This window comes from Vipera ursinii (genome assembly GCF_947247035.1).
Source record: "Vipera ursinii genome assembly, chromosome: 6".
Taxonomy (NCBI): domain Eukaryota; kingdom Metazoa; phylum Chordata; class Lepidosauria; order Squamata; family Viperidae; genus Vipera; species Vipera ursinii.
This window is the reverse complement of record NC_139515.1, coordinates 1273587-1299680: the sequence shown is the minus strand read 5'-3', so window position 1 is coordinate 1299680 and position 26094 is coordinate 1273587. Positions and strand designations below refer to the sequence as shown.

The 26094-nt window shown below is 42.4% G+C and overlaps 1 protein-coding gene across 1 annotated transcript in view; it reads left to right on the top strand.

Moving 5' to 3' along the window:
* Positions 1-2542: 2542 nt before the first annotated feature.
* LOC310642720 (potassium voltage-gated channel subfamily KQT member 1-like) overlaps positions 2543-26094 on the top strand; it is a gene marked incomplete at its 3' end in the record, with an annotated part of 165453 nt that continues 141901 nt past the window's right edge. Inside the window, exons 1-8 of the mRNA XM_083366607.1 lie at positions 2543-3031; positions 5103-5605; positions 18226-18316; positions 19540-19666; positions 21772-21850; positions 23165-23261; positions 23712-23852; positions 25100-25210. Coding sequence (XP_083222733.1) covers positions 5208-5605; positions 18226-18316; positions 19540-19666; positions 21772-21850; positions 23165-23261; positions 23712-23852; positions 25100-25210 — 1044 coding nt within the window. The 5' untranslated portion in view covers positions 2543-3031; positions 5103-5207. The remainder of the gene's footprint in view (positions 3032-5102; positions 5606-18225; positions 18317-19539; positions 19667-21771; positions 21851-23164; positions 23262-23711; positions 23853-25099; positions 25211-26094) is intronic.

Here is a 26094-nt window from a genome sequence, read left to right as displayed (position 1 = left end):
GTCCACGAGTCATAAAAGAGTCAAGGTGGCCTACCTGTGCTCTAGACCATTTCAATCAATCAGAATAGAGCTGGAAGGGACCTTAGAGGTCTTCTAGTCCAGCCCCCTGCTCAAGCAGGAGACCCTGTGCCATTTCAGACGAATGGCTCTGCGCATTCTAGTATTTTTTTTAATTAATTATTTCTTCATCTGATGCTATTCCTTCATTTTTCCAGTATTTTTATTTTTTTCCTCACCCTTGTAACTGCAAATGGTCACTACAGTTGCTACACCAGGATGAGCTATCTACCTATTGAAGAGTATTTTTACGGAGGCAAGGTTCTCTGTCCATCTGTCCAGTCTCGCCCATTTTTCAGAGGCTCTTTTATGAATTGTAGTGAAGAGTGCTAATCCGCAACGTCTGTAAAAGAGTGGCAGGGTGCAACTTTCCGAAAATGAAATTTTGGCATGCTTTTATGGATCTGCTTTTGTTCTGCAGCGCTTTGGGAACTTCTGTTCCGCAGGATGATTTATCCGTCTTTCAGAGGAATAAATAATAAATACGCTTCTTTTAATTGGAGTGTGAGATACTTGTAGTAGGAGATTTTAAAAAGCGGATGTTGAATAGGCTTGCTTTTTTTTTTTTAAAAAAAGGTACCTGTTCTTTCAGTTTCCCCGTATAATTCATGATGAGAGTTTACAACCTTCATGTCATCAAAGGCTATGGGGGAGCAGTGTGTGTGTGTGTGTGTGTGTCTTTTTTCCCAGCACATTAATAATGATTGAAACTAACCTACCAAGCCTATACAAGGGCACTCAATATAATTGATTGTGGAATCAGGTAACAGTCGCTGGCCAGCTTACAAGGATTTATATTGTCTGGTGGTTCAAAACCTTTCCTACGATTGACACTTGATAGCTCTTCAATAATATTGCAACCAGTGATTCTTATCTCCTTTTATCAGGTTCAACGAGGAACGAGGGTACGGGGTCTTCAGTACACCGATGTACGTACGCGTTGACTTACTTCTTTTGCGACGGATGAAATAATAGCATTTTGTGGATTTTTAGCAGCTCCGTAGCCAAAGGGTTCATGAAATGTCTGTGGAGATCCTCCGTCCTCCAGGCCATGGTTGAGCAACTGGACGTTCTTGTTTTCCTTTGAAGACATTTTGCTTCTCGTCCAAGAAGCTTCCTCAGCTCTAACTAGCTCCTTTCCGCTCCCTTTCCGCTCCCCGCCATCCAGTCAGAGCCGAAGAAGCTTCTTGGCTAGAGAAGCAAAACGTCTTCAAAGAAGAAAGCCCAGTTGCCTCCGGAAAAAGCACCTTTGGGAAAGGATTATTTTTAAATTAATGTCCCATTTTGCAAGTTGGAGGCTAGTAGGGAGTCGTACGAGCAGAAAATATTCAGGTATTTATCGACCTCTAACTTGGTCGCTATGAAGATGGACCAACATAAAAGAGTCACAGTAGAATTGTAAAAGTTAGATTGGAGGGGTTCCATAACATTGATCTGAAGATTTTCTTTCTTTCTTTTCTTTTCTTTTCTTTTCTTTCCCACATGTATTATTTTTACAAGTAACTCAAGGTGACTTAATATATCCAGCACACCTTCCTCCACCTGTTTTCCCCATAACAGCAGCCCTGTGAGGTGGGTTGGGCTGAGGGAGAGAACAGAGTAGAGTAGAATAGAATAGAATAGAATAGAATAGAATAGAATAGAATAGAATAGAATAGAATAGAATAGAATAGAATAGAAAAACAGAACAGAACAGAATAGAATAATAGAAAATAGAATAGAATGGAATGGAATGGAATAGAATAGAAGAATGGAACGGAACATAAAAGAACAGAACAGAATAGAGTAAAATATATGGAATGGGATAGAATAAGAATAGAATAGAATAGAATAGAATAGAATAGAATAGAATAGAATAGAATAGAATAGAATAGAATGGGACCTTGGAGGTCATCTAGTCCAGGGGTCCCCAACCCCCGGTCCCTGGACCAGCACCGGTCTGCAGCATGTCAGCAAGTGGGCCGCACAAATAAGCACAGCTCCATCCTCGGGATGCAGGCAGTATTCAGAACCACACCCCCTCCGGTCCACAGAAAAACCTTCCTCCGTGGTGCCCAAAGGGTTGGGGAGCCCTGTTCTAGTCCAATTCCCTTCTTGGGCAGGAAACCCTAAACTGTTTCAGACAAATGATTGTCCAATTTGACTGGGATAGTACAGGGCTCCTGCCTTGAGCAGGGGGTTGGACTAGAAGATCTCCAGCGACCCTTCCAGTCACGTTTTTTTTAATATATTCTACAAACAAGAGGGGACTTAGGAATCCTCATGCTTGTAACCTTTGTCTTCTCTGTAGGACAGAAAAGAATTTGCATTTTCAAGATCAGTTTGATTTTACCACTTACAAATTCCCTTTGTTCTAACAACATAAGCAGTGCAGCATGTAACCAACTATTTTAATAAATTTAATAAAATTAAATTAAATTATTTCATCAGTCGTGCTTTGAAAATCCAAAACACCACTGTTTCCACGGTCAATTAAATTCTAACCGTTAAAATCTTAGGAAGGCAATTCCATTTATCGTTTCAGTTTTAAGCAGATGTGGTCGAGCAGGTTTGAAATGGAAAGTTATGCTTCGCTGCCTAAAACCCTCCAGGTCCCAGAGGGTGTCCCACAGGCCAGAAAACAAATATCCTTGGAAACACAGAGTTGCCAACATTTTAGGAAAGAAAATACTCAGATTTTTTTTTTTAGTTTTCTACCCTAGGGCAGAGAGAAAGGGAAAGGAATCAGAAAGTATGTTGCGAGCAAAGATGCACATGTGACAAAAATATTCCCACTTACGCTTGTAAATTTGTGCTCTTATTCTCAGCGCAAAGGCTCCAAGACAGACGTTTCCCTCGTTGTGAGCGGTTGCTGGAGTTCAGGCACAGAACGTGCCGAAGTTCTGCCAAAGTTTCAGTAGCTCACTTAATTCTCAGCGCTTTTCCAGATGGGATCAGCCAGGCTTGGCAGGCGCCACATCAGTCTTCAGGGGAGGTAAGGAGATGGTATCAAGTCCACTTGCTCTGAACGTGCTGGGTCAAAAGAGGCGCTAGCAGGAACTCAGAGATAAAAACCCATTTGGCTGGACCGGTGCCCAGTAGGTGTTGAGCCAAGCAAAATCCAGCAAGAGAAAGAACGGAGGGGACTCTCTCAGCCGGAGGACCCAGCCAGAAGCTCTGCATCTTGTCTTGGGTGAGACCAGAGGGGGCAGAGAGAAAATAGCAACGTGAGAAGGTATTCCTGGTTCCCAGGTGGTTGATATCTGAGGGGTGAATTTGCGGAAGCCTTTCCTGTGGGAAAATCCACTGCTCGTAAAACAATGTTGATGAAAGTTGGTTTTGGAATAAAGGGAGCCTGGTTGCACCCTTATAAATTCATCCTCCGGAAGAGATCAATTTTAATTCAGGGATAAACAATAACTGCTCTTGTGCTCTTCCCTGCTGTGGAAATCTTGACTTACACACGGAGCTGGGTGTATTTCGTGGGCGCCCTGAGAATGCGCGACAAAAAAGGGGTAAGTGGAGTTGCAAGGGGGAAGAGTGAGAAACTTCTAAAAATATTTCTGCTTAATGCAGAACAACATCTGGACGTTGGCGTGTTTTGACAAGGGATTCCCCAGTTTGAAATGTTGTCTTGAAATCGTCCCGTCCCATTTAGGAAAGGAGAGATTGTGAAATTTCATTCAAAATGATTCACTCTGGGCAAGATTGGATAGATCGTAGTCGCGGCACCAGTTTTAGTTGTGTTGTGAGATAAACCGTATATTTTTGTCATTATACTACAGTTAAATATTAATCGATGGGAATATTTAAGGCAAAATAATTTCCCAAAGAAAGAGAAAAAAAAATACTCCTTATGGCTTTGGGGACAGCTGAATAACACTGGGGAAGATGTTTGATATCAAAGTTTTTACCAGTCTGTGAAGGATTAATAGGTCATATTGAATCGGTGGATGTGGGGAAATATTTCCTATCCTAATTGAATTGGATATCGAAAAATCCCACTAAGAAAATGACTTGCGAGTCATCAGAAACTGCTGTCAAATCATAGCATATCAAGGATGACGATCCTTTTATAAACTGAGAGAAAAAGTCTATATCTTTGCACTAATTAAAACAGGGGGCACATGGCCAGAATTATCTTATATATTTTCAGGTATGCCTAGTTACATTTATATAAATATTTCAAATATTGGATATTTTTAAATTAAATTGCAAACTAAATTGCGGTTTAATTTTTTTTGCATGCCTTTTAACTAGGTGGATCTGAGCACCAAATATAGCAGCCTGTGTTCATATGAAATGTAAAATGAATAATTAACATCATTGAAAGATGTCTGGCTTGCTTTTTAAATGTTAAGGCTGTTTCCAGGTTAGCTTGCATCCATGCCAAGTATATCGCTAAAAGGACACCGAGAAGGAACAGCTGTTTTCAGCTCTGAATGCCTGTTTGCTGCTTTAAATTTAGATTTTAACCTGTCCACTTAAGCACCTGGGTGGTCTAACAAGGAAATATATGGAACATGGTCTCTGAAGCCTTGGGTCCATTTAGAATTAAATCTTATTGGATGTCTATTTTAATTATTGGTTGAGCCACCCTAGGCATTAAGAAATATATTCGTTGTGAAAGCTTGGTAGATAATGGATGGGAATATATACATCATGTCTATTTTCCAAAGCACCAGAAGACAAAAGAAGAATCAATGGATGGAAACTAAATCAAAGAGAGAAGCAGCCTAGAATTTAGGAGAAATTTCCTAATGGTGAGAACAATTAACCAGTGGAACAGCCTGCCTCTAGAAGTTATGGGCGCTCAATCACTGGAGGCTTTTAAGAAGAGACTGGGCAGCCACTGGTTTGAAATGGTACAGGCTCTCCTGCTTGAGCAGGGGGCTGGACTAGAAGACCTCCAAGGTCCCTTTTAACTTGGTTATTCCGTTATATTGTAAATTGTTTTGGCAGCTGGGCATGAATGCTTCTCCCTTTTTGAAACAAACCATCCATCTGTTTCACCTTCCGGTATCTAAATATCTTCTTGTGCTTTACTTTCCGCCTCCTGACAACAGATCTGCGGACGCTGTAGAAGAATTTGACGAGAATGCTTGGTTGGAATCCTCAAGGGGCAGCAAGATTTTGCCTTAAATGTTGATCAAGGGGACGAGTCTTGCAGAATGTCCTATGCTAATGGAGAAACGGGTGGGCACCCCAGGTCTCATTTGTCCGTGGGTGCCAGTCCTCAGGTGGGAAGACTGAATGGCCCCCAAAAGGCCACAAATTGGCTAGAAATGAGGACAAACTTAAGCAATATGGAATATTCTCCTGTGGCTCCCGATCCAGATTCACTGCTGACAAATGGATCAAAGATTCTTCCAGATCCTGGAGAGGACAATTCACCGGACTCTGCTTTCCAGATTAATAGCGAATCTACAGGACGCGATGAGGCTCAGCAAGCCTACGCTCCTAAATGCTTTTATGGGCCACGTTTAACAAAAACTAGCACGCAAGGAAATGTGTACAATTTCCTGGAAAGGCCGACAGGATGGAAGTGCTTCATTTACCACTTTACAGTGTAAGTACCCAGTTTTGAGTTTCTCGTGAATGTTTCATCTTGTGAACATTTTCTAAACTGCAAAGAGAGGAACCAAAGCAAAATGTCAGCAAAGGATGCATGGGTGAACCCCCTCAGTCTTTCTAGAAAAAATCTTACAATCTTAACTAAAACTTTGGCTTGCCCGAATTCTTCTGTTGGAAGATGAATATTCAAAATTGCTCAAATATTCTTTTGGGTAAGAAATCTTACTTGCCCTAGAATCGATCGTCTTAATTTTTTTTTCTTTTTAAGGAGAGCTTAGTGGTTGGAAAGAATGGAATGGAATGGAATGGAATGGAATGGAATGGAATGGAATGGAATGGAATAGAATAGAATAGATGGAATAGAATGGAATGGAATGGAATAGAATAGAATAGAATAGAATAGAATAGAATAGAATAGAATAGAATAGAATAGAATAGAATAGAATAGAATAGAATAAATGGAATGGAATGGAATGGAATGGAATGGAATGGAATGGAATAGAATAGAATAGAATAGAATAGAATAGAATAGAATAGAATAGAATAATAGAATAGAATAGAATAGATGGAATGGAATAGAATAGAATAGAATAGAATAGAATAGAATAGAATAGAATAGAATAGATGGAATGGAATGGAATGGAATAGAATAGATGGAATAGAATAGAATAGAATAGAATAGAATAGAATAGAATAGAAATAAAGAATGGAGAATAGAATAGAATAGAATAGGAATAGAATAGAATAGAATAGAATAGAATAGAATAGAATAGAATAGAATAGAATAGAAGAATAGATGGAATGGAATGGAAGGGAAGGGAAGGGAAGGGAATGGAACGGAACGGAATGGAATGGAATGGAATGGAATGGAATGGAATAGAATAGAATAGAATAGAATAGAATAGAATAGAATAGAATGGAATAGATGGAATGGAATAGAATAGAATTAGAATAGAATAGAATAGAATAGAATAGAATAGAATAGAATAATAGAATAGAATAGAATAGAATAGAATAGAATAGAATAGAATAGAATAGAATAGAATAGAATAGAATAAAATAGAAATAAAGAATGGAGAATAGAATAGAATAGAATAGAATAATAGAATAGAATAGAATAGAATAGAATAGAAATAAAGAATGGAGAATAGAATAGAATAGAATAGAATAGAATAGAATAGAATAGAAGAATAGATGGAATGGAAGGGAAGGGAAGGGAACGGAACAGAACAGAACGGAACGGAACGGAATGGAATGGAATGGAATGGAATGGAATAGAATAGAATAGAATGGAATGGAATGGAATGGAATAGAATAGAATAGAATAGAATAGAATAGAATAGAATAGATGGAATGGAACGGAACGGAATGGAATGGAATGGAATGGAATGGAATAGAATAGAATAGAATAGAATAGAAATAAAGAATGGAGAATAGAATAGAATAGAATAGAATAGAATAGAATAGAATAGAATAGAATAGAATAGAATAGAATAGAATAGAATAGAAGAATAGATGGAATGGAATGGAATGGAAGGGAAGGGAAGGGAACGGAACAGAACAGAATAGAATAGATGGAATGGAATGGAATGGAATGGAATGGAATGGAATGGAATGGAATAGAATAGAATAGAATAGAATAGAATAGAATAGAATAGAATAGAATAGAATAGAATAGAATAGAATAGAATTAATTTGGGTAATGAAACATCTGCAAGAAACAACCAACAGCACCCCTCATTTCAGTCCTGAGCTACAAATATGCTTCCTCAATGTAAGCTATTCACTACACTGATCAATACTGTTTCCCTTCCAATACTAGGATTTGGAGCACCGTGTAAGTAATAATAATAAGGTTTGAAGGTACCTTGGAGGTCATCTAATCCAATCCCTGCTCAGGCAGGAAACTCTATAACATTTCAGACAAGTGGCTGTCCAGTCTCTTCTTAAAAACTTCCAGTGTTGGAGCATCACAACTTCTGGAAGCAAGGAGTTCCACAGGAAATTTCTCCTTAGTTCTAGGTTGCTTCTCTGAGATATTGGAAGACTGCTAGCATGTCACCCCTCATCCTTCTCTTCGTTAACTAGACATACCCAATTCCAGCAACTGTTCCTTATATGTTTTAATTTCCAGTCCCCTGATCATCTTTGTTGCTCTTCTCTGCACTCTTTCTAGAAGTCTCAACATCTTTTTTACATCGTGGTGACCAAAATTGGATGCCGTATTACAAGTGTGGCCTTACCAAGGCCTTGTAAAGTGGTATTAAAACTTCAAGTGATCTTGATTCTATCCCTCTGTTAATGCAGCCTAGCACTGTGTTGGCTTTTTTGGCAGCTGCAGCACACGGCTGGCTCATACTTAAGGGATTGTCCACTAGGACTCTGAGATCCCTCTCACAGTTGCTACTCTTGAGCAAGGTACCCCTCCCCATACTGTACCTGGGCATTTGGTTTTTCTTGCCTAAATGTAGGACCTTCCTTTTTGTCTCATCTCAGTTGTCCAAGCATTGTTCGCCTCTTCAAGCTACGCAAGTTGAAAGATATGTCTAAGAACGAGACCAGTAGACTTTTGTTTTCCTTCCTGTCTCCCAAAACAATGGCGCCTGAACAAGGACAGAGATAAGTGGCTTTATCTACAATAGATCCCAAATAATGAGAGAGAGAGAGAGCGAGCAGGCTTTGAGGAGGTCAGCTCTTGCATTCCTGGGCCAGCTTCCAAGACGTCCTGCATCACCAATGGACAACATTGACCAAAGGCAGCCATGTCAGGGATACCCTAGATTCAAAGTTTCTGAAATATATTGGGTTTTCTTCTTCCATCGCCACCCAGTTGTCTCACAACAGTAGGATCGAGGCACAGATCTTTCTGTGATTATATTGCCAAAGATTCCCCCTTCGTAGGGGGTTCTTCGTAGGTGAAGAGGTCTATAGGTAAAGGTAAAGGTTCCCCTGCACACGCGTGCTAGTTGTTTCCGACTCTAGGGGCCGGTGCTCATCTCTGTTTCAAAGCCGAAGAGCCAGCACTTCTCCGAGGACGTCTCCGTGGTCATGTGGCCGGCATGACTGGACGCCAAAGGCGCATGGAACGCTGTTACCTTCCCACCGGAGTGGTCCCTATTTTTCTACTTGCATTTTTAGATGCTTTCGAACTGCTAGGTTGGCAGAAGCTGGGACGAGTAACAGGCGCACACTCTGCTACGCGGCACTCGGGATTCAACCCGCCAAACTGCTGACCTTCTGATCAACAAGCTCAGCGCCCTAACCCACTGAGCCACCACGTCCCTTTTGAAGAGGTCTATAGGATATATCTATATCTATCTATATCTGTATGTATGTATGTATGTATGTAAGTATGTATGTATGCATGTATATATATATATATATATAGAGAGAGAGAGAGAGAGAGAGAGAGAGAGATATAGAGATATAGAGATAGATATAGAGAGATAGATATAGAGAGATAGATAGATATAAATTGTATGTGTGTGTGTCTGTGTGTGTGTGTATAGAGAGAGAGATTTGTGTGTGTGTGTGTGTGTATCCACAAAGCTAACCCAATCGATTTATTTGATACTACTATCTCCCATTGTAGCCAGATACGTCTAATCAGATGTAATTCAATTCACGGGATTTTCAAATGAAAATGTGTCATGTAGGAGAAGTCCAAACTAAATGAAGGATCACGGTAGGAAAAAAGAAGTCAAGACATTGGATGGAGCCCTAACCCCAGGAACTCTAATGATTTCCATCACAATTGCTCTTGTGCACTCTTTCATGCCTTCATACCTTAATGAATCCTTTAAGGAAACAAGCAGGATCAAATATCTCACCAACTTTCCTAGCTGATCAATTATTCAAAAGTATTTCTTTTTCAGAAATCCATAAAAGGGAGTTACCTTCCTGACCTCCCTTTTTTATTTTGTGTTTGGATGTATGTGTGTAGAGAAGGAGGCCAACAATTTGCGTTGACTCATTCAAAATTCAGTTCTTTATCAATCGGAGTTTGAATCAAAATATAACAACATGCATTTAGGGAAATAAAATATTATTTTTTTTAGTAAAAAAGCAAATCTGTACTGCTCTATTGCTGTGCCCTTTCCCCTCCCAAAAGTGTTGGAGCATTCACAGGTTCTGGAGGCAGGTTGCTCCACCGATTAATTGTTCTCACTGTCAGGAAGTTTCTCCTTAGTTCTAGGTTGCTTCTCTCCTTGACTAGTTTCCATCCGTTGCTTCTTGTCCTGCCTTCGGGTGCTTTGGAGAAGAGCTTGACTCCCTCTTCTTTGGGGCAGCCCCTGAGATGCTGGAACTCTGCTATCATGTCACCCTTCACCCTTCTCTTCATTAAATTCCAGCAACCGTTCCGTATATGTTTTAGCCTCCAGTCCTCTGATCATCTTTGTTGCGCATCTCTGCACTTTTTCCAGAGTCTCAACATCTTTTTTACATCGTGGTGACCAAAGCTGGATGCCGTATTCCAAGTGTGGCCTTCCCAAGCCCTTGTAAAGGGGTATTCTATCGGAACAACTGGAAAAGCTGTGGACTTTTCCGTAGCTATGAACCTTCGCTGTCGGTGTAACATCTCTGCACTTTAATCCTTTGTCTAAATTTCTTCCAGTAGAAATTGTCTCTTTGTTCGTTGGATAAAGGGCATGGAGCTTAAATGGTATGATGAACAGTTGAGGGACTAGGTATGTCTTGCCCTGGAGTGGGGAACCCTTGGCTCTTTTATGACTTGTGGACTTCAGTACCCAGAATTCCTGAACCAGCCATGCTGACTCAGGAATTCTGGGAGTTGAAGTCCACGAGTCATAAAAGAGCCAAGGTTGCCTACCCCTGGTCTAGCCTGTCCGAGAGAAGAATTAAGGGGGACATGATAACTGTCTTGTAGTACTTGAGTGGCTCTCTCGGAGAAAAGGGGTATGACCTATCCACCAAAGCGTCTAAAGGCAGGACAAGAAGTAACGGATGGAAACTCATCACGGAGAGAAGCAACCTGGAACTAAGGAGAAACTTCCTGACAGTTAGAACAATTAACCAGGGGAACAACCTGCCTCCAGAAGTGGTGAATGCTCCAACACTGGAAGTTTTTAAGAAGAGACTGGACAGCCATTTGTCCAAGATGGAATAAGGTCTCCTGCCTTTGGACTAGAAGGCCTCTTGAGGTTCCTTTCAGCCTTGTGATTCCATGTTCTAGGTTTCACGCATACAATCACCCTCCCTGTATATTCCTGATTCCAGACAACCTATCTGTTCCTCCTTCGACACGTTCTCCACCTGTTTGCATTGAGATGGCACTGACAGGATTGTACCACATTCTTACGTAGCAGCAGCAGACCCCTTTTGCACCTTCTTCCTTCATTTTCAGTGAAAGATTTTTTTTAGATCTTCCTCATTCTGGTCATTAAAATGGCATCATCAGCAGGTCTATGGTTATTGCTGTCTTCCCCAGGAATTTTAATGTCCTTTTCCTGCTTTCAATCCAGCCAGTCTCATGATAGATACGCTGAATGCTGGTTAAACAGAGGTCAAACCTAGAGGGAAGGAGGATTTTTCTGGCAGTGAGAACAATTAATCAACGAACTAGCTTGCGTCCTGGAGTTGTGGGTGCTCCATCACTAGAGCTTTTGAAAAACAGACTGGACAACGCTTTGGGCAGGATGATATAATAAGGTCCCCTGCCTCGAGCAGAGAGTTGGAATAGAAGACCTCTTGAGGTCCCTTCCAACGCTATGATTCTATATTCTGTGTTCTGTGAATGTAAACTAAATGTGCATTGTGATAAGATGTAACCCTGGTTTCCCAATTTTGAATCTTTGGGGTGTTTCACATTCCAACTGTTGCTTTTTGGTCATCATTAAGTCACCAGCAAGTGGTCAGACCATATTTTTAAGGGCTGTGATTTACAGAATTACAAAACAGACAAACATACACTTCGTAGTTGCTGGGAGTGTGAGGTGTTTTTTAATTGCACTGATGTTTGAACTGGAGGATGTGGGCTGCTTAATGCAGTCGCTATCTTGGTTGCTGATAGCAAGCCATTTAGGAAAGAACTTCGCACAATATGGCTCTATTACTGGTGCCTGTTATCTTTGATAGCAAGGTATCTTAAGCTGCAATTTAAAACCTGAGAAACTCTGTTAGGGCTTCTGATGTTGACCCCAGTGTGCTATCTAGAAATATATTTTTAAAAACATGGATCAAGAATATTAAAGTGAAAAGAAAGCTTTGTGTAGTTAATATCAAAGTGCAATTTGAGTACAGGAAGTCCTTATATATGTATATAAACATGATAACCCTTGTTAAAACAACAACAGAAGAAAAGCTGGTTGAGCTAAACATTACACTAATCTTCAAAACCCTCTGTTAACCATCTGTTATTGTATTTAGAAGACCATCTTATTTGTCTCTTGAGAAACCTATATGCGGGTCAAGAAGCAACAGTGAGAACTGGACACGGAACCACTGATTGGTTCAAAATTGGGAAAGGAGTCCGGCAAGGCTGCATACTGTCACCCTGCCTGTTTAACTTATATGCATAGCACATCATGAGAAAGGCAGGGCTAGATGAATCAAAAATTGGAATTAAGATTGCCAGGAGAAATATCAACAACCTAAGATATGCAGATGATACCACTCTAATGGCAGAAAGTGAAGAACTAAAGAGCCTCTTGTTGCGAGTGAAGAAGGAGAGTGCAAAAGTTGGGTTGAAACTAAACATTAAGAAAACCAAGATCATGGCATCCGGCCCTCTCAATTCCTGGCAAATAGATGGGGAAGAAATGGAGGTAGTGACAGATTTTATTTTCCTGGGCTCCAAGATCACCGCAGACGGGGACTGTAGCCAAGAAATTAAAAGACGCTTGCTCCTGGGGAGGAAAGCCATGGCAAATCTAGACAGCACACTAAAAAGCAGAGACATCACCCTGTCAACAAAAGTGCCTATAGTCAAGGCTATGGTCTTCCCAGTTGCAATGTATGGCTGTGAAAGCTGGACCGTAAGAAAGGCCGAGCGCCAAAGAATGGAGGCCTTTGAGCTATGGTGATGGAGAAGACTCCTGCGAGTCCCTTGGGCTGCAAGGCGATCAAACCGGTCAGTCCTAGAGGAGATCAATCCCGACTGCTCTTTAGAAGGCCAGATCCTGAAGTTGAAACTCAAATACTTTGGCCACCTAATGAGAAGGAAGGACTCACTGGAGAAGAGCCTCATTCTGGGAAAGGTTGAGGGCAAGAAAAGAACGGGACGACAGAGAATGAGGTGGCTGGATGGAGTCACTGAAGCAGTAGCCGTGAGCTTAAATGGACTCCTGAAGATGGTAGAGGACAGGAAGACCTGGAGGAACGTTGTCTGTGGGGTCGCGATGGGTCGGACACGACTTTGCAGCTAACAACAACAACATTGTATTTAGAAAGTAGGAAGTCCACAAACGGTTTCCAGTCTCTTATAAAACTGTCTAATCCATTTTCTCAAATCAAAGCCGTCAATTCTTCCCCGAGGTTCCGGGAGCGAGGATGTGCAGCCTCCTGAGCTCCGGCTGGTGTATCTGAATGCCAGGTCCGTGGTTAACAAAGCTCCCCTCGTTAGGGATTTAGTTGAGGGTGAGCATGCGGACCTGGCCTGCATCACGGAGACCTGGTTGGGCCCAGAGGGTGGGGTCCCTTTGGTTGACATCTGCCCACCAGGCTTCCGGGTGCTGCACCGGCCTAGAGCTCAAGGTAGGGGTGGGGGAGTGGCAGTTATCATTAGGGAGACCTTATGTCCGCGGGAGACCACCGTTTCTCAGATAGTCGGGTGTGAGTCTCTCTTTGTGAGATTTGGTTCTGGGGCGCAGTTGGGTTTGCTGCTGACGTACATTTCGCCTAGTCGTACAGCGGCAGCCCTGCCCGAGCTGCTTGATATCCTCTCAGGGTTGGTGGTTGAGTTTCCCAAACTTATAGTTTTGGGAGACTTCAATCTACCATCCCTGGGAGGCTCATCTGAGCTAGCTCGGGAGTTCATGGCTTCCATGACGGCCATGGACCTGACGCAAGTAATTTCTGAACCAACTCATGAGGGAGGCCACACTCTTGACCTGATTTTTTTATCTAGACGGTGGTTGGATGATCTTGGTGGGGGCTCTCCATTTATTATGCCCCTGTCATGGACCGATCATCATCTCCTGCGGATGGTCTTCCGTTTTGCCACCCCCCGCCGTGGGGATACGGAACCAATTAGATGGTACCGCCCCAGGCGCTTAATGGATCCTGACAGATTCCAAGCGGCGCTGGGGTCCCCACCTGCCTCCATTGCTCACAGCTCGGCGGATGCCTTAGTGGAAACCTGGGAAAGGGCAGCCACTGAGGCACTTGACCGGGTTGTACCCTTGCGGCCCCTGACCCGGCGCAGATCCCAGCGAGCTCCATGGTTCTCCGCGGAGCTCCGGGAGATGAAGCGTCGGAAACGGGGCCTAGAGAGCTGTTGGAGGTCGAGCCGATCCGAACCCGACCGGTTGCGGTTAAGAACCTATATTAGGTCTTATCTCGCAGCGATGAGGGTGGCGAGGTGTAATTACTTCTCTACCCTCATTGCGTCCGCAGATAATCGCCCGGCCGCCCTGTTTAGGGTGACTCGCTCACTTCTTAATCAGGAGGTGAGGGAGGATCCCTTGCAGGGTCGTGCCGAGGAATTTAGTCAACATCTGTCGGATAAAATCGCTCGGATTCGGACCGGTTTGGACTCCAGCTGGGCAGAGTCAGGCGATCAGGACACGGACGGTCTTGTCAATGTTATCTGGGAAGAGTTTGATTCTGTGACCCCTGATGAAGTGGACAGGATTATGGGGAGGCTGAGCTCCTCCACATGTTTGTTGGACCCGTGCCCTTCCTGGCTGGTTTATGCAGCTAGGGAGAGGACACGAAGCTGGCTCCTGGCGGTTATATCTGCTTCTTTGAGTGAGGGTTATTTCCCCACCGTCTTGAAGGAGGCGGTGGTGAGACCTCTCCTCAAGAAGCCTGCCTTGGACCCAGCTGTATTGAACAACTTTCGTCCGGTCTCCAACCTTCGCTTTCTTGCGAAGGTTGTTGAGAGTGTGGTGGCGCATCAGCTCCCTCTGGTCCTGGATGAAGCGGATTATCTGGACCCCTACCAATCGGGTTTCAGGCCCGGGTACAGCACGGAGACGGCATTGGTCGCTCTGGTGAATGATCTCTGGAGGGCTCGGGACAGGGGATATTCCTCTGTCCTAGTCCTATTAGACCTCTCGGCGGCTTTCGATACCATCGACCATGGTATCTTGCTGCGGCGTCTCAGGGGATTGGGAGTGGGAGGCACGGTTCTTCGGTGGTTCTCCTCCTATCTCCTGGGACGTTCGCAGTCGGTGTTGGCAGGGGGGCAGAGATCGACCCCGAGGTCTCTCGTTTGTGGAGTTCCTCAGGGGTCGGTTCTCTCGCCTCTCCTGTTCAACATCTACATGAAACCGCTGGGTGAGATCATTCGTGGTTTTGGAGTTGGGTATCATCAATATGCCGATGATACCCAACTTTTCTTTTCGACCCCAAACCACCCCAGTGATGCCCTCGCTGTGATGTCCCGTTGCCTGGAGGCGGTTCGGGTCTGGATGGGGAGGAACAGACTTCAGCTCAACCCTGACAAGACTGAGTGGCTGTGCATTCCGGCATCCCGGGACATTCAAAATGTTCCATCTCTTTCTATGGGGGGTGAGCTCTTACCCCCCGTGGATAGGGCTCGCAACTTGGGAGTCCTCCTAGATTCACGGCTTACCCTAGAAGATCATGTAGTGGCCGTGACTAGGGGGGCTTTTGCCCAGGTTCGCCTGGTGCGCCAGTTGCGGCCCTATCTGGACCGGGATGCCCTGTGCACGGTCACTCATGCGCTCGTGACCTCTCGCCTTGACTACTGTAATGCTCTCTACATGGGGCTTCCCTTGAAGACCACTCGGAGGCTCCAACTGGTACAGAATGCGGCCGCGAGAGTTGTCTTGGGAGTTTCCCGGTACTCCCATGTTACACCTTTGCTCCGCGAGCTGCATTGGTTACCAGTTGTCTTCCGGGTGAGGTTCAAGGTCTTAGTTATGATCTTTAAGTCCCTACATGGCATGGGTCCGGGGTACCTCGGGGACCACCTGCTGCCGGCTTCAACTCCCCTCCGCCCTGTGCGTTCCCACAGAGAGGGCCTCCTCAGGGTGCCTCCGGTCAGGGAATGCCGACTGGCGGCCCCCAGGGGGAGAGCCTTCTCTGTGGGTGCCCCGGCTTTGTGGAACCAACTGCCGGTGGAGCTCCGGACGGCATCGGACCTCCGAACTTTCCGTCGTGGTCTGAAGACCCATTTGTTTGAATTGGCCGGTCTGGCCTGATGGGGGAGTTGGGTTTTAAATTGTCATTTTAGATTGTATTATTGTTTTTTAATTGGGCACTGATTTAATCTTTGTTTTAACTTTTGTATAGTATTGTATTTTTATTTATATGCCCTGTGAACCGCCCTGAGTCCCCAGGGAGAAGGGCGGTATATAAATTAAATAAAACATAAACATAAACATAAACAATTTCAGCATCTCTGCTCGCTCAGTCAATTTCAAGATCCGTTCCTCAACACCCAGCATCTCTTTGTCTTTCCATTATTTGGCAAGTGCAATCCTCGCAGCCGTCACCCCTGTGAAGGAACAGCGCCCCAAATTGTTCTTCAGTTGGCTTCTCCACCATACCCAAAAGAAAAGCTCCAGCTTTCATTCATATTTGTATCTTAAATATTGTTTCTGTTTATCCCATATGTTTTCACACATTTGCAGGACCACCACCTGTGGGGAAAGCGAACCTGGATTTTAATTAACATTTCCAGCACTTATTGGAAATCCCTTTACATATTTTCGCTATGTATCTATCTGGGGTCAAGTGCCAACCATACATCATTTTGTAAAAGTTCTCTTTCAGACTATAATTTAATGTGAATTTTACTCCATTCATTCTCCCGTTTATCTAGCATTATATTATACCCAAAGTTTTTTGCCCATTTTACTATACACTCATCTTAGCTCAATCTGTTGACTGCTTTTTCTTCTTTTTTCATGTACGTATGTACTGTATGTATGTGTATAACATATGTAAAAGGGGAAGATAATGTATTGCTTTTTCTTTGCTCTCAGCACCCATCCAGGGTGGATCCCACATATTAAATGTAAATTTAATTGACCATTTTTTTCCTTCTTTTTTGAACACTTTTTTTTTTCTTTTCTGTTGTTCTTAGGGTTGAATGTATGCTTTTATTTTGTTTCATTTTGCTAGTTTTGTTGTTTTGTATTCTATTCCCTATGATAAAACCTTAAATAAATATTTTTTTTTTACAAAAGCCACATTATGGAGCCTTGGTGGCGCAGTGGGCTAATGCCTCCTTAAGTAACACCAGCTGCCTGCAATTAGTGCAGGTTCGAGTCCCACCAGGCTCAAGGTTGACTCAGCCTTCCATCCTTCCCAGGTAGGTAAAATGAGGACCCAGATTGTTGGGGGCAATTAAGCTGACTTTGTAATAATGCCGCTTGGGGGTGTGTGAAAGCCTTAATAATAAGCAGGCATATACATAGAATGAAGGCTACTGCTAAGCTTGTAAGCCACCCTGAGTCTTCGGAGAAGGGCGGGATATAAATGGAATTAAAATAAAATAAATAAATAAATAAATTATCAGCAGAGTTCTCCTTACCTCCTGGCCCAAATGCTTGGGAAGCACCAAAGTCTCAAGTGGGAAGTACCAGAGTTTAGCATGGATTTTTTTAAAAAAAAAACCACAGCAAAGGATGAAAATAGCATATCATCCAAATCTTCCACTTAGGTCCATACCATACATTCTTGCAGGGGAGATATACAGCGAAGTGGAGATATTAGAATTTAACAACTTATTCAATAATTTCGTCAACTATTTATTTCATATAGTTCATTCAGTGATTGTTCAAAGTTACAACAACACTGGAAAAGTGAATTACGGCTGTTTTTTCACACTTATGATGGTTGCAGCATCTCCAAGACCAAAATTCAAATACTTGGCCGCTGCCTCATAGCTATGGCGGTTCCAACGTCCTGGGGTCTCGTGATCCCCTTTTGCGACCTTCTCACAAGCAGAGTCAATGGGGGAAGCCAGATTCACTTAACAACGGGGTTACTAACTTAACAACTGAGGGGATTCACAACTGCAGCAGGAATGGTCATAAAATTGGGACAGAACCCATTTAACAACAGTCGTTTAGCAATGGAAATTCTGGGCTTAATTGTGGTCACCGTATTTCTCAGCTTTGGCATCTTTAAGATGGTGGCCTTCGACTCCTAGCTGGGGGATTCTGGCAGTTGAAGGCCACCCATCTTAAAGCTGCCCCCAGACTAGAAAGTACACACAGCTCAGGGTTGGCACGTTGTGTTGTGAAAATCTTTTCGGCTCGGTTTCGGAATGGCAAACGTTTCATTACCATACTTGATAAGTTCATCAGCGCCACAAATGAGGGGAAGTTTGGACTGTTGGTTGGTAAGGGTTGAGTAAATAAATGTCTCAGTGAGCGTATTGCTTAAAAGAGGAGAAAGCTAGGTATAATTTTAAGTGAATAACAACTTTTTGGTCATTCTCTTTTTTTTAATTTGTAGATTTCTGCTGGTGCTGGTTTGTTTAATTTTCAGCGTTCTGTCTACTATAGAACATTACGCAGAATTTGCCACCGGAACGCTTTTTTGGATGGTAAGTGATCTGCTTTGAAATATTAGATAAATTGCATACAGTGCAGACAAGCTGGGACCTTTCTGTGAAAAAGTGAAACAATGAAAAGGCCAGATTTATTTATTATGTACCACAAACTGCTATTTTGACATGCTGTGGTACTGGAGAAAATGTCAGTGAATCCCACAGCTTATTTGCTATTCAAAGAATCCAGTTTATTTACATCCTTACCAATCTCCTCCTCCTCCTCCTCCTCCTCCTCTATCACTACCACCACCTCCTCCTCCAACTCCTAATTTGTAAAGTTTGGGAAATCGGATACTGGTCAGTGTTGATTTGTTTGAAATACGACAAAAGGCAGCATCTTGATTATCCCCCTTGGCCAGGGGTAGGCAACCTTGGCTCATTTATGACTGGTGGACTTCAACTCCCAGAATTCCTGAGCCAGCCATGCTGAGGGGAAAGGGAGAGGTTTCCATGCTGAGCCAGGCTGGCTCAGGAATTCTGGGAGTTGAAGTCCACCAGTCATAAAAGAGCCCAGGTTGCCTACTCCTGCCCTTGGCCAAGTCACGTTCTGATTTTAACACCTTAATGATGGCCCACTGGATAGCCTCAGAAGAACAATATAGTAATAATTACTTTTATGAATTTTTATATTTACAGTTGGTAAGCTGATTTTCACTTTCAACCATCCATTATAATTTGTAATGTCTTTGAATCACAGTCTCAAATATTGTAACTAAGACATCAAAGAAATGTCATTCGAGCAAAATATATTGATTATTCGCACAAAGCAATCTTGATTCTGCCCCTTGGCCAAGTCACATCCTGATTTTAACAGCTCCGTGATGGCACGCTGGATCACCTCAGAAGAACAATGCAATTACACGCTTTTCTCATTACGTAATTAATAAGCAGAGAGGAAAAAGAAACGCATCAAGTATCGCCATGTGCTAAATGTTCCTATTCAATGCAATACTTCTTGGTGGGAAACACCCCCCCCCCTTCCAGGGCTTCTGAAACATCCACTGTTTTCTCAGGATGGCTCTAGGAATTGTTGGGAGACAGGTGTGTCCCCCAAAGTGCCAAGAACAGGTGTGGATGTCTTGGGGCTGGGAAGGAGGAAAGGGGATGCCCCTGGCATTGTACCACTTTTTAAAATATAAAATGCTTTCTGCCTGGTGGATGTAAACGCATATTTTAAAAGAATGTTTAAAAATAAACACCATTGTTTCTGATTTTAGGAAATTGTCTTGGTGGTCTTTTTTGGTGCCGAATACATGGTGAGGCTCTGGTCTGCAGGTTGCAGAAGCAAATATGTTGGCATCAAAGGACGAATCCGTTTTGCCAGGAAACCGATATCGATAATAGGTCAGCTTTATTTGGAAATAACTTTCCAGTTGTCTAAGGCAGAGTTTCTTAACCTCAGCAACAGAAAGATGTGTGGACTTCAGCTCCCAGAATCCCTTAGCCATTGGGAATTCAGGGTGTTGAAGACCACAAATGTCAGCAAGGGAATTCTGGGAATTGAAGTCCACAAATGCTGGCTGGGAAATTCTGGAAGTTGAAGTCTAGGCGTTTTAAAAATTGTTGAGGTTGGGAATCACAGATCTAGTGCATCAAGAACTGCAAAGACATTAAAAAATGAGGGATGGAATGGAATGGAATGGAATGGGACCTTGGAGAGAGTAGGGTAGGGTAGGGTAGGGTAGGGTAGAGTAGAATAGAATAGAATGGAATGGAATGGAATGGAATGGAATGGAATGGAATGGAATGGAATGGAATGGAATGGAATGGAATGGAATAGAATGGGACCTTGGAGAGAATAGAGTAAAACAGAGTAGAACAGAATAGAACAGAATAGAGTAGAATAGAATTAGAATTAGAATTAGAATTAGAATTAGAATTAGAAATAGAATAGAATAGAATAGAATAGAATAGAATAGAATAGAATAGAATAGAATAGAATAGAATAGAATAGAATAGAATAGAATAGAATAGAATAGAATATAGGAAAATAGAATACAATGGAATGCAATGGAATGGAATGGAATGGAATAGAATAGAATAGAATAGAATAGAATAGAATAGAATAGAATAGAATAGAATAGAATAGAATAGAATAGAATAGAATAGAATAGGACCCTGGAGAGAGTAGAGTAAAACAGAGTAGAACAGAATAGAGTAGAATAGAATTAGAATTAGAATTAGAATGGAATAGAATAGAATAGAATAGAATAGAATAGAATAGAATAGAATAGAATAGAATAGAATAGAATAGAATATAGGAAAATGGAATAGAATGGAATGGAATAGAATAGAATAGAATAGAATAGAATAGAATAGAATAGAATAGAATAGAATAGAATAGAATAGAATAGAATAGAATAGAATAGAATATAGGAAAATAGAATACAATGGAATGGAATGGAATGGAATGGAATAGAATAGAATGGGACCTTGGAGAGAGTAGAGTAAAACAGAGTAGAACAGAATAGAACAGAATAGAGTAGAATTAGAATTAGAATTAGAATTAGAATTAGAATGGAATGGAATGGAATGGAATAGAATAGAATAGAATAGAATAGAATAGAATAGAATAGAATAGAATAGAATAGAATAGAATAGAATATAGGAAAATAGAATACAATGGAATGGAATGGAATGGAATTGAATTGAATTGAATTGAATAGAATAGAATGGGACCTTGGAGAGAGTAGAGTAAAACAGAGTAGAACAGAATAGAACAGAATAGAGTAGAATAGAATTAGAATTAGAATGGAATAGAATAGAATAGAATAGAATAGAATAGAATAGAATAGAATAGAATAGAATATAGGAAAATAGAATAGAATGGAATAGAATAGAAATAGAATAGAATAGAATAGAATAGAATAGAATAGAATAGAATAGAATAGAATAGAATAGAATAGAATATAGGAAAATAGAATAGAATGGAATAGAATAGAAATAGAATAGAATAGAATAGAATAGAATAGAATAGAATAGAATAGAATAGAATAGAATAGAATAGAATATAGGAAAATAGAATAGAATGGAATGGAATGGAATGGAATAGAGCAGAGCTGGAAGGGACCTTGGAGGTCTTCTAGTCTTGCTTCATCTCTATCTATCATTAAGAATTTTCCAGAAGGCCTAAGAAAGTTTTCTTCTATCAATTCTTCCCCCCTTGTGCAATACGGAGATTATTCATGTTTAATGCTATTGCTTTCTTTCCAAGATGTACAGACAATCATAAAGTCAGATGCATTTGTGAAGGCCGTGTTCTGGCAATGCAATAAATAATAAAATACTGCACAGGACTAGTTGAGGTAGTATCTCTAAGCTGGGATGGCTAATTTAAAACTCGTATAAGAAAATAGCCTTACATAGTATCAAGGTCTGTTTTGCAGACGGCTTCTTTTCATAAATAGTGTCGAGCAGATATTGAAATAGTTCATATGCTTTATCAACAGATCTCATAGTTGTGATTGCGTCAATTATTGTTCTGAGTGTGGGATCGAATGGCCAGGTGTTTGCTACCTCTGCAATAAGGTATGTAAAACAGTTTTGGTCAATTATTTAAAAATATCCTGGTTTTCAACTTTGCATCCTGCCTATATGCACATATTTTTATTGCCACCACCATAATTGTTGTGATTTTTTTTTATGTATGTAAAACAATCAAAGAACAGATTTCTGGTGCCTTGGAATGACAGATAAGTGATGAGCTATTCATAGCCCTCTGAGACACTGTTAGATAGAAAGAAGATCAACAGCAATTAAAAAGCCCTACTTAATGTCTTTATATACGAAGAAGAGATAAGATAATACTGATTCATCTCCCAGGTTTCTGTAACCTTGCATTATTTTTTCCTTGCAATAAACCTATCTGTTCGGACTCTAAAAATGTTGTTTCCTTGGTTGTCCAATCTCTTCTTAAAAACCTCCAGTGTTGGAGCGTTCACCGCTTCTGGAGGCAAGGAGTTCCACTGGTTAATTGTTCTCCCTGTCAGGAAGTTTCCCCTTAGTTCTAGGTTGATTAGTTTCCATCCGTTGCTTCTTCTCCTGCCTTCAGGTGCTGTAAGAGGTGTATAGAACAAGAGGAACAAGGTTGGTTTGCAGAGAGATATGTGATAGGTAAACTGGATTTAATTGTATTTCTAACCTCAGGCCTTAATTTCTTTGGCTTACTATTTTTGACTCCTGTTCTGTATTTTATTTATTTATTTTATTTATTTTATTTTAATTCCATTTATATCCCGCCCTTCTCTGAAGACTCAGGGCGGCTTACAAGCTTAGCAGTAGCCTTCATTCTATGTATATGCCTGCTTGTTAGGGCTTTCACACACACACACCCCAAGCGGCATTATTACATTATTTTGCATCAAGTTGTAGCATACCTTAAAAAAAGAGAGAGAATAATGTGATGGGCATGTAAGAGCCTTGGTGGAGCCGTGGGCTAATGCCTCCTTAAGTAACACCAGCTGCCTGCCATTAGTGCAGGTTCGAGTCCCACCAGGCTCAAGGTTGACTCAGCCTTCCATCCTTCCCAGGTAGGTAAAATGAGGACCCAGATTGTTGGGGGCAATTAAGCTGACTTTGTAATAATGCCGCTTGGGGTGTGTGTGTGTGAAAGCCCTAATAAGCAGGCATATACATAGAATGAAGGCTACTGCTAAGCTTGTAAGCCGCCCTGAGTCTTCGGAGAAGGGCGGGATATAAATGGAATTAAAATAAAATAAATAATAAAATGTATAAGCACAAGTGCCAGTCTCTCCGATCACTCCTCATTCCAGACTTTGACGCCTAAAAGAACGCTGCTCTCCATTCTCACTCTCCGTTTTCTCTCCCGACGTTTCTTTTAAGGGGGATCCGGTTTCTCCAGATCCTTCGCATGCTTCATGTAGACCGACAAGGTGGGACGTGGAGACTCTTGGGCTCTGTGGTTTTCATACATCGCCAGGTACCGTATGTGAGCAGAATATATCTCTATATATCTCTCTATCTATGTATCTATGTATCTATATCGATCCTGACCGGCTCAAGGTCGGCTCAGCCTTCCATCCTTCCGAGGTCGGTAAAATGAGGACCCAGATTGTTGAGGGCAACACGCCGACTCTGTAAAACGGCTTAGAGAGGGCTGTAAAGCACTGTGAAGCGGTATATAAGTGCTGTTGCTATTGCTATCTAAGCCGTGGTGGCCGCAGTGGTTAGAATGCAACATTGGAGGCAAACTCTGCCAACTGCCAGCAGTTCGATCCTGACCGGCTCAAGGTGGACTCAGCCTTCCGCCCTTCCAGATTGTTGGGGGCCATACGCCCTGTGAAGCGGTACGTAACTCGTAAGCGCTTGCCGCTACTGCTGTTAGGTCCAAGCTTGCAAGCTCTAAGCAATTCATTGTTGTTTTTCTTAGGAACTCATAACCACCCTGTACATCGGCTTCTTGGGCCTAATCTTCTCCTCCTATTTTGTCTACCTTGCTGAGAAAGATGCAGTGGATGAAGAGGGGCAAACTGGATTCTCCAGCTATGCTGATGCGCTCTGGTGGGGAGTGGTAAGTCCTATTCTTTGGATACCCTAGGACAGGGATAGGCAAGTTGGCTCTTTTATGACTCGTGGACTTCAACTCCCAAAATTCCTGAGCCAGCATGGGGGAATTATGGCCCCTTCACGACTCGTGGACTTCAACTCCCAGAATTCCTGAGCCAGCATGGGGGAATTATGGCCCCTTCACGACTTGTGGACTTCAACTCCCAGAATTCCTGAGCCAGCATGGGGGAATTATGGCCCCTTCATGACTCGTGGACTTCAACTCCCAGAATTCCTGAGCCAGCATGGGGGAATTATGGACCCTTCACGACTCGTGGACTTCAACTCCCAGAATTCCTGAGCCAGCATGGGGGAACTATGGCCCCTTCACGGCTCGTGGACTTCAACTCCCAGAATTCCTGAGCCAGCATGGGGGAATTATGGCACCTTCACGACTTGTGGACTTCAACTCCCAGAATTCCTGAGCCAGCATGGGGGAATTATGGCCCCTTCATGACTCGTGGACTTCAACTCCCAGAATTCCTGAGCCAGCATGGGGGAATTATGGCCCCTTCACGACTCGTGGACTTCAACTCCCAGAATTCCTGAGCCAGCATGGGGGAATTATGCACCCTTCATGACTCCATGCTGGCCCAGGAATTCTGGGAGCTGAAGTCCACGAGTCATAAAAGAGCCAAGGTTGCCTACCCCTGCGCTAAGAAGATGCTACTTGCATCAGAGTCTCAAAGGAGATGTGGCAGCTGTGTGGTCCCTGGAAACTGGATTAAAGAGGGAGGTTTTACAAAGATGAGAGCCAGTTTAATTTAGTGATTAAGGAATCAGGCTAGAAATTGGATTCCAAGGTCCCTTCCCCCCAGTGATTCTGATTCCTTCGCTCAGCTGAGAGTTCTCTGGCACAAGGTGGCCAGTATATTTTCACTTTGGAACCGAATAGCTGCAGTGTCCCGTCCTGAGAAATCGCTCTCCCTAAATGAAAAGCCAGCAGTCGATCATTTTAAAATTGAAAAGTAAAGCAGCAGCCCATAGTAAATACTCTGTCATGTCAGCAGTGGATGAAGGTGAAATATTTCCAAAAATCATTCAGTTCGACACTTAGACCCGAAAACTTTGCAATCGGAATTAAGATTCCATCACATAAGGATGATTCTATCAGGTCCACGTTTGGCAGCCGTTAGCAGCCATCGGAAACCAAATCCTAAGGCCTTTATATTCCAGGCAAATTCTACTCTTTTCTTCTTCTCTACTGTGTAGGTGACGGTGACCACTATTGGCTACGGAGATAAAGTGCCCCAGACATGGATTGGCAAGACAATCGCCTCCTGTTTCTCCGTGTTTGCAATCTCCTTCTTTGCTCTGCCTGCGGTGAGTATATGAGTATTAAGTAAGAGCCAGCCGTGTGCTGCAGCTGCTAAGCAAGCCGAGGTGGTCCCAGGTTGCCTCAACAAAGGAGTAGTTTCAAGATCACGTGATGTGATAGTGCTGCTTTAGAATAATAATAATAATAATAATTAATAATAATAATAATAATAATAATAATAATAATAATAATAAGAAGAAGAAGAAGAAGAAGAAGAAGAAGAAGAAGAAGAAGAAGAAGAAGAAGAAGAAGAAGAATTGGGAGGGATCTTGGAGGTCATCTAGTCCAACCTCTTGCTCAGGCAGGAAACTCTAAACCATTTCAGACAAATGGCTGTCCGGTGTCTTCTTAAAAACTTCAGTGTTGGAGCATTCACAACTTCTGGAGGCAGGTTTTCCTACTGGTTAATTGTTCTAACTGTCAGGAAGTTTCTCCTTAGTTCCAGGTTGCTTCTCTCCTTGATTGGTTTCCATCTGTTGCTTCTTGACCTGACTTCAGGGGCTTTGGAGAACAGCTTGACTCTCTCTTCTTTGGGGCAGCCCCTGAGATACTGGAAGGCTGCTATCACACTTCTGTTGCACTGATCAACACATTCCAACCACAGTTCCAATCTGCTGTCACACACCTTTCTTTTTCCTAATGTGAGAGCCAGCCTTCCATGTGGCAGTCATTCTTGTAAATAAAGATAATGCTGTGGAGCGACGCTACCATTAAACTGTTTGTCCAGAATGGTATGTGGTCTCCTGCTTGAGCAGGGGGTTGGACTGGAACAGGTATGTCAAAGTCGCGACATCACATGACGTCGCGTAATGTATTGCGACTTTTTCCCCATTGCCGGCAATGGGGTGGGCGCGGTTTCAGGATGATGCGTCCAGCCCTCGAGCCAGCA